The 9,758-nt window shown below is 33.8% G+C and overlaps 1 protein-coding gene across 1 annotated transcript; it reads left to right on the forward strand.

Annotated features, from left to right (window-relative positions):
- Window positions 1-243: 243 nt before the first annotated feature.
- LOC107795415 (BTB/POZ domain-containing protein SR1IP1-like) lies at window positions 244-6,680 on the forward strand. The gene is made up of 5 exons (XM_016618052.2): window positions 244-703; window positions 846-915; window positions 1,123-1,737; window positions 1,818-2,348; window positions 5,923-6,680. Exons 1-5 carry the CDS (start codon window positions 597-599, stop codon window positions 6,460-6,462), a joined length of 1,863 nt encoding a protein of 620 aa, XP_016473538.1. The 5' UTR covers window positions 244-596; the 3' UTR covers window positions 6,463-6,680.
- Window positions 6,681-9,758: the final 3,078 nt, after the last annotated feature.

Genomic DNA, 9,758 nt, shown 5'->3' on the forward strand with positions numbered 1-9,758 from the left:
GGAAGGCCAAATCTGACTGGGACAAATTGATGACTCACATGCAGAGTCATACATCTCTTAAATGTAAAGAATTTTACCTTTTAAAAACAATAAGAAAATTGATGAAAAAAGAAAATCAGGTATTGCCAACTCTGTATCTGTGGATGAGAATAGTCCCCACCCACAGTGCACGATTGCTACTATTTCTTTTGGCGCCATTATCTCATCTCTTCTTTAAAACTAACTCTCTGTACCTACGTCCACACACTGAGCTAAATCCTTTTCTACTCTATTTAACCCCAATCATTCACATAATACCTTTAATACCACTCACATTTCTGCTGTAGGGGCTCCTCAAACATGATCTTTGTTCTGCTAACATTAAGGCCTATAATGGGAATTGTACCAATGCCTTGATTGATAGTGAAAGATGATAACAATAATTCAATTATTAGGGGCCAGATACTGTTGATTAAATGCTCAGACATTGAACTAACAGAAGCAAAGGAAAAGAACATGTCTTTCTGGTTTTTGCTCCATAAGGAAACAGCTTAAGAGAAACCTCTACCGTAGACCGAATGTGATGGACATGGTTAAGACCCTTTAAAGTTTCAATCATGGTGGATCTTGATTCAGAGGGGACTGAACAACCCTCTACTGTTAACAATATGTCCACTAAAAAGAAGGAGCTTCTTTCCACTGCTATGAAGAGGACCTCTGATTGGTATGCTCTATATATCTTGACTTCTTATTGTGCTTTGTAAAAGTAGCCAGCCCCTTTTATGTACTATTATTAATCTGTTTCTCAAGATACTCGCTGGAAGGATAGGTACTGACAAGTAAAGTTACCTATATAATCTTAACAGGATTTTCTCCCAAGAGATCCCAAGTGATGTAACTGTAAATGCAGGCGGATCCGCCTTTTCACTGCACAAGGTGTGGTGTTCTCTATGCTTTTGTCATAAGAAGTTATAACTAAACTTCACTCACAATCCAAACTGTTGTTGGTTTTAGTTATATTCCTATTTGGATTGAGTTATCAGCCCTGGTCACACCTCAATGAGAATCTGAATTTGGTGATTTTTTCTCTTTTCTGACGATTGAATCACAAGGTTCAATAATGATTTATTGTGTACCATGCAGTTCCCTTTAGTTTCAAAGAGTGGCTACATAAGGAAGATTATCTCAGAATCCAATGATGCTGATGTTTCTATAGTCGAAATCCCTGATATACCCGGTGGATCAGATGCATTTGAACTTGCTGCAAAATTTTGTTATGGAATAAATTTTGAGATAAGCACAGAAAACATTGCCTTGCTGAGATGCACAGCGGAATATCTTGAGATGACAGAAGACTATGCAGTTGGGAATTTGGTTGGAAGAACTGAGGCCTACTTAAATGAAGTAGCTCTTAAAAGCCTAGCTGGTGCAGTTTCAATTTTGCATTCTTCAGAAAGCCTTCTTCCCATTGCAGAGAAAGTAAAAATGGTTAGTCGATGCATCGACACAATTGCATATATTGCATGCAAGGATAACCAATTCTGCACATCAGGTCGAGCAGAGGCTGGTACTAACGGATTGAATTCGTCCACGTTTTCAAACCCGAAGCCTATGGTTGATTGGTGGGCTGAGGATTTAGCTGTCCTTAGAATTGATTTTTTCCAAAGGGTTCTAATTGCAATGATGGGAAGAGGATTCAAGCAGTATGCACTTGGACCAATATTAATGCTATATGCACAGAAGTCTCTTCGAGGTTTGGTGAGGCCTTGTCCTATAATATAATCTGGATTATTTAGTTAAAATATTTACGCAGATAGTAATTTTTTTGTTTATCACAGGAAATATTTGGAAAGGGAAGGAAAAAAATTGAGCCAAAACAAGAACATGAAAAGAGGGTTGTTTTAGAAACAATTGTTAGTCTTCTGCCAAGGGAGAAAAATGCATTGTCAGTTAGCTTTCTGTCAATGCTGCTCCGAGCTGCAATATATCTAGAAACCACAGTTGCTTGCAGGCTTGACTTGGAGAAGAGGATGGCATTGCAGCTTGGACAGGCTGTGTTAGATGATTTATTGATTCCTTCATATTCCTTCACAGGGGACACATTGTTTGATGTTGAAACCGTGCAGCGTATCATCATGAATTTCCTTGACAATGAAATGGATGGAAGTCGATTGGGAGATGAGGAGTATGTGTCTCCTTCATTAAGTGACATGGAGCGGGTTGGGAAACTTATGGAAAATTACCTTGCTGAAATAGCCTCAGACCGTAATCTATCCGTTTCAAAATTCATTAGTCTAGCTGAAGTCATCCCAGAGCAAGCAAAGATCACTGAAGATGGGATGTACAGGGCAATTGATATTTATTTGAAGGTATGCGCGATGAAATACTTGATTAGTTATAAATTTATCTATGCATATTTACACATACAGGAGCATTTTCATAGTTTTAGATCATGTTTAGAAAAGGAGAAAAACTTTTGCTCCCGACTGCTACATGGTAATTGGCATGCTAAACTTAGTAATCTTGATTGAAATGCCTTCTACAACAATGTACCTCTTGGTCCTAGCATAATTATGACTGAGAGAAGACTTTGGGAATAAACAAAATCAGAAAATATGTCACCAATGAAGAACCAGTCATTTTCACAAAATCCTTGCTCCTCAATTATTTTTTTTGCAGGCATTGCTCGGTCCGCCTCATGATTTTGACCCAAGCCCATGTCCTATACTCCTTTACCCTACAACCATTTTGTGAGACTGATGTTGTCTGGAGTTTCGAATCTCGTTTCTTCCCCTGTCCTGAACATCTATCTCATGGTGCATTTATCCTGCACCTGGTTTGAACTTTGAATATGTGTTCAATTCAACTCACCGTGTCTTACTTAGACCATATATATATATACTAGTAGTTTTAGCTAAGGGATATGGTATGTTAGGAAGAAGAACATTCCTCATTTCAAATGGACTTAAGGGGAAGCTCCCTTAGTATATTACTTAGGTATTATAGTATGTTTTTGTGAGGAATAATTTGGAGTAAAGAGTAGCTGTGAAGCATGTTAAAGCACATGACTGAGGTGGTACTTTAAATCGTTGTGTCGCTCATCATTAGGGAATGCCAGATCAGGCTTTTTTAATTTTTATATTCTGTTTCCGAGTATATAATTTCTTCTTGATACAGACGGTATAACAGGACTTAATCAGGGTAATTAATTAGTATCTGCACGTGCAAGATCAATTTAAATGTAGGTTAAAATTAATTAGAAGGACAATTATGTAATTCAACTTTTCAATTAAGGCCTTCCTACTTTTAATATAACTAGTTTCTCTGCACGTGCATTGCATGTGTATGCCGAATTATATAATATCTAATTTTATAACATAATATTAATATTATTAAAATAAAATTCCGAACAAATAATTATACATAAAATAAGGTACAAGTATTTACGAATTGATCCATGTAAATCAGCATATATTGACTTTGAAAGTTCGTCCCAAACAAACACTTTTAACTTTGCAACCATTCTTACACGAAACAACATAATATGTAAATGTAGCTTGGTGGCTAAACTAACAAACCATAAACTCATTGCTAATGTCTTCGTAAAAAAATGTATGTCACAAAACCGCTTAAGTTGGTAATTTAATATTTCATGAAAAGACTTTGTAAGGCTAATTAACAAAATATTTAATTTGAATTATCTTATTTAGGGAGTAGTATTTAATTTTAAATATTTTATTTTGATGTTATTTTTGCAGGTTCTTTTTTCTTTTGACTTAAAAGTATTAATTCAATTTTTCAAGATTCATCATTAAAACACAATTTAATAGGCTATTCGAGATATAGGGAACTTGAATATGAAAATAACTTTTAAATAAGAATATGAGTAGTAATTATTTATTGCGAGCGACACAATTTTATTTTTTTGTTAATTTTCTTAAAGAAAAAAAGAAAGAGACCGCCACTTTTGTATAATAAATACTCTTAATCTGATTTTAAATTAATTATAATAATTGAAGTTTACTACTTGTTTAGTTTCAAAATCTGTCTGTTAAAGAAAAATTATAACTGCTTGAATTTGGAGATGAACGATCTATGTGGAAAATAGTTTTTTTATTTGAATTTAAAATAAATGACTTATATTGCAACATGCAAACATTGCGTCGTCTTGTCTAAAGCAGCCAGTAGGAAAGCATTGTCTAAATAAAAAGCCAGTAGAAAAGCCGAAAACAGTAGATAAATACAACAATCATTTTCTTTCTCCACTTCTTAAAATAATGATCACCCAATAGAAAAAAAAATATAGATTTTTTTCGTAAGTTAAATACTTTAGATTATCTCAATATATGTGCAGAATTTTAGCACCGTTTGTGAATTAAAATTTGAAGACTCGACTAAACTTTAAATAAAAAGGTCAAAAGAAAGGTATGAGTGCAATTTAATAACAAAAAAAAGGCACACAGCAAAAGAAGAATACCTTTCAATGATGAATTTTATAGAATTGCTGATGAGACTAAGTAATCGGGGTGCGTTTTTAAGTCACTCTCTGCTTAACTGTAAATAAATACATACTTATTTATTATCAAGAAGTTAGAACACTCTTCGTCTTCTATTCCTTTAGAATATATCTGTGTGAGTTTATGGAACAAAGGCTTTTTTTTATTTGAATAGTAAGCCAATTGTTTCTCTATCTATTCTAAAAGATGCCAAACGGTTGAAAGACAAAATCAAATGGGAACCGGTAGAAACTATTTTAAGCATTATTGACTAATATGAAAGATCACATCCCTTCAAATAAATTTGGTATTTACTTAAAATTTTTGGTATAAATAAAATTAAATTATTTAGAAAGGCATTTAGGTAATTCAACTTTTTGGTTAAGAGCTTCCTACATATATATATATATATATATATGTGCGTGTGTGCAAAATATTATAGATATTAAGTTTTGAACCCATAATCTAAAAAATCTCATAACCTTGAACCCATTAAATTTAAATCTTGGATCCGCCTCCTTTTGCATTGCATAGATCATTGCTACAATGTGGTGGCTCTTGTTTTCTCTTGCCTATGTTGCAGGGCTTGCTGTGCATAGGTCTTCATACTTGAGGTCTTTTTCTATAATTTGACACCTTAATGTTAACCAGGGTGAAATAAGGATCTGGTATCTGCTCGTTGACCCTTCGCTTTCTCCTTTCAACTGTAGGTCAAATTTGTCATAACATCCTAAAGAATCTTGTGTGCCAATACATACTTCGTATATGGTATCTCATCCAAAAGAAGAAGCTCGTTTATATGCTCATATATATGCAAACTGCACCCTGCACTCCCCTGTTACTCTCTCTAATTTAAAAAAAGAGATAATGATGGACTCAATAGGTTCTCGCTACAGAAGCTCTGAATCTTATTGCTGCCCGGTCACGTAATAACAAGATCTTATTGTGAAATCCCAGTTGATCATTTTTTTTTTTTTTTTTTTTTTTTGCTTTTGGTGCCAAAGGGTATTAAGTAGCATCCATTCATTGCGTAGTGTTTCTTGAGTACATAATAGTAATCTGTTTGCCTCTAACATCTCTAAGACAATCATAGGAAGAAATCCAAAATGTATTATCCTAGTAGACTCCTTCATCCTACCACCAAATTTGGCTAATTGATTTGCTACTTTTGTTCTGCTCCTTGTAATTATGCTCAATCAGAGGGTCTCCGAGCTGGCTGAGAAATGATATTAGAATAATGTGAAATCCCATTTGATGATCTTCACATATGTTGTTAGTACATCAAATATATTCTTGAACAATGAGTTGAACTTCATCAGAAAGTTTAAGCTTTTTAAAATGCAGAACAAAAGTGTGGAACCCTTAAACCATGCTAATGAGCATTATCTTCATACCGGTTAAAACTACTTTCATCTTTCTAATGTTTTTGCTGTTGCATAATTTGAAGGCACATCCAGCTCTAAGTGATATGGAAAGAAAAAAAGTTTGCGGTGTTATGGACTGTCAAAAGCTATCTAGAGAGGCTTGTGCTCATGCTGCTCAAAATGATAGGCTCCCTGTTCAGACAGTTGTGCAAGTACTTTACTACGAGCAGCAACGCCTTCGTGAGGTCATGGACGGGAGCCAACTTGTAGCAACTGAACCTCCAGCTCTAATTCCTTCTAAAACTAATCAGTTCTCCACTGATATCCGTCCTATTTCAGATGAGGTCTCTAGTCTAAAACGAGAAAATCAGGAGCTGAAATTTGAGTTGCTAAAGATGAAAATGAGGTTGAAAGAAATTGAAAAACCTTCAAACAAATCAGCTACTAGCAGCCCTTTGGTCATCACTCATCCATCTGCTGATAAACCTCCTTTGCCAAGAAAACCATCTAATTTCATAAGCTCAGTATCCAAAAAGCTTGGAAAATTTATTCGAGCAGATGGACTCACAGCCAACAAAGGCCGAAATAAACCAAGTAAAGACAGGCGTCATTCTATATCCTGATTTGAGCTAGCTATATTTGTCGTTGGGTTGAAGAATTATTACTGCATTGTCTGAACATATATGATACTGGATTCAAATTTTAGTTTTTATTTTAGTCGTGCGAGTTGTATGGTAAAGTATAAATTTGGTCAGACTTTAATCCAAAAATTGTATTTAGATGGACGTGGACGACTTCCTGTACATTATCTATGAAAGATTTTTAATCTTGGTTTCTCTTATATGTATCTTGAAGAAAGATTTGCAATCTTGAGATGTACAAGCAATAAAATACTAGTCGCACTGGAAAAAGTAGTTCTCATCTATAGCTATTAGGTTCTTTAGCTTCTGCCATTTTCAGGGGGCAAGAAACGTGGACGCGATCAAATCAGGTTGGATTTGGTCTCCATTGGTGTGGAAAATGGGAAAAAATGACTTAGCTAATGACTGACAAATAGCAATAGAATATTTTGATTATACTGAAGATTTTGGTAGATTTTGATACGCTCCCTCTGTAAGGCTTTCAGCATCCAACACTGGTACGGATATCGATTAACAATGCTGAATATTTTCTGCTGAAAATACTAGTATTAATTAGAACTAGTACTATCTTTTGTGTTTCAATAGTCCCTCAAATTAAGATAAAGCTTTGGAACAAAAAGGAATTCAAGATCTAAAGTCAGTGAGTTCACGCTAAATATGCATGTCTTAAATTTGTATATATACAGACATGTCAAATGGGCGGATTAGACTAATTTTGGACCGGTCAAAATGGGCGGAGTCAATAAATGAGCGGATACCCGTCCAAAAGTTATTTTGACTGAAACAAGTTTGGTCAAAATAGGCTAAAATTTGGGTCTGAGCCTAAACCACTCAACTCTTATTAAGCTTTAATTAATGTGCATTGTTTTCTTGTGAATTGTTTAATTATCAAATAAGACTTTTTCTTCTTTTGTTATGGTCATATATAACATATCAAACAAAACAAAAAAGAATTATTTTAAAGATATTTTAGCAAAGTTACTTATGGATCAATTTGAGCTAAAAACCAACCCAACTTTAGAGCAAGAAGTGCACAGTTAGCCACTAATTAGAGATGTCTTTATTTTTTAGCCACTGTTTAAAATGTATTTACTCTTTAGCCAGTGCTTAATAAATTTCTACTCGCCTGGACGAAAATACCCCTGTTCTAGACATGGATATTGTGTAAATATTAAGGAAATGATGTCCTTAACTTCATGAATGCTGTGTAAATATTAAGGACAAATTGTCCTGTATTTGCACCTTCCATTGTTAAACTTTAGGACATCATATCCTCCTTAACTTCATATGTGCAGGGTAAATGTTAAGGACATGGTGTCCTTAACTTCATGTGTGCAATGTAAATATTAAGGACACTAGTCCTTAATATTTACACAACATTCATGAAGAAAGGGTAAAAACGTCTTTTCGTATTAATTTTAATAGAGTAGTGACTATTTTTGCTCAGTACTAAAAATACTGGATAAAAACTAAATATCATGTTAAAAAGTGGCTATCCCACGCCATTTCTACAACTTTAGATGGATTGAGATGAGTTATATCAAGATGGACGGAGTTCAACAAATAAGCGGGACAAATACATTTGGGCTCAAATTGCCACCCTTATGTACACATAATTCGAGCCCGAAATTGATAAATACAGGCAAAACTCGTCCTAAATCCGCCTCTTCTTGGGGACTGAAAATGATGGCGGAGTAGAGAAATTGGAGTTGAGCCGGGATTTAGACTCGGAAATCAAATGATTATTCCTTTTTCATAAAGAAAGCAAATGGAACAGGCAGGGGAAAGCATTGTTCTAATTCTAGACCTGAGGCAAATTTATCATCATGATCATAGAACATAGTAGTACAATGAAAAGTGTATGCTTTCAAATAACTGATGCTTCGTCAACTTTTGAGATCAGAAAATATTCAAGAAAAAATACTCATCCCAGTATATTATTGCAGAGAGAAGCCTTATTTATTTGGATTGAGAATCTCATGTTCATTTGGTGGCAGACAAAACTATAGCAATTCCTACTCAACTGTTGGTAGGAGTAGTTTCCATGTGGTTGGTGGAAAACGACTAACAATAAATTAGAGAATTTTAAGAATCATCTTATTCGCTTTTCTTCAACTCTTTTTTTCCTTCCCATTGAAGTGGAAATTAACAAAGTCTGTTTAGATCAGATTCCTATCAGCTTCTTTAAATATATTATTACAAATCTAGCTCTATCCAACCCTTTTTATGTTTGTTAAATGACATCCAAGTTGGAGATTATGTCATAAAAGTGAAGAATCTCTATTAGTACAATGAACCTAAATAATTGATGATGAGTGTTTCCCTTGTTCTATATATTTATTTCTTGAAGCACTGTGAGATTCCTTTTGATGTGGTTCTCTTCGGTATAGAACCAATTTGACTTAGTTGATTGACAAAACTGATAAAAAAAATACCTTTAATTATTGAATTTGAGTTTATAAATAAGTAATTAATTCGTGTTTGAATAGAAATGTTTGAACCGATATAAGTACTATATTGGTGTGCCAACACTGTCGCTTTAAAATGTTTCAAAATCACCCTGAGGCTGTTCTAGAAAATATAACCTAAAATTATCATCGCATGGAAAAGAATTGGAATTGAGAGAGATTTAGAGGTTTTTTTTTGGAAAGGTGGTTTGAGGATTACAAAATTATTAGGAAAAAAAATACTTGTTCAATTTCATTTGATATGACGTTGTTTCCTTATTTATCCATTTGATAATTTTTATATTCAGAAACAACTTAACTTTATTTTGTTTATCTTAACCTTAATAACATGTTTTTGTAGCTACAACAATCTCATAGAATACATTTACAATCACAAATTCTAATTTTTTTTTTTTTAAACTGTGTGTCTAGTCAAACTATATCATATAAATTCAAATGGGGATAATAAAAGTTTAAGTCAAACCAAAAATACTTTTAAATTGAAAAGTTATAAGTTAAGATGACAAACTTATGAATTTTGACTAATTTTATCTCATAGGCATTTATGATATTTTACCAAAGGCGTAACTAATCTGGCTTACCGCACTACCATCATACACACAGACAGTTGAAATTTCATTACGTAGAAAAGAAGGAAAAAATATGTCTGGCTTGAGTCTTGACTAGCATTAATCAGCAGGAGCAAGTTAGAGATGATTTCAAATATATATGGAAAGATATTGAATGAAATAAAGGGAACAAACCATCCTCAAGTTTAATCTAACAAAGATAGCTTCAGGGAATTGATGTGATATTACAGACTCAATTCTC

This window comes from Nicotiana tabacum, chromosome 3 (genome assembly GCF_000715075.1).
Source record: "Nicotiana tabacum cultivar K326 chromosome 3, ASM71507v2, whole genome shotgun sequence".
Classification (NCBI taxonomy): domain Eukaryota; kingdom Viridiplantae; phylum Streptophyta; class Magnoliopsida; order Solanales; family Solanaceae; genus Nicotiana; species Nicotiana tabacum.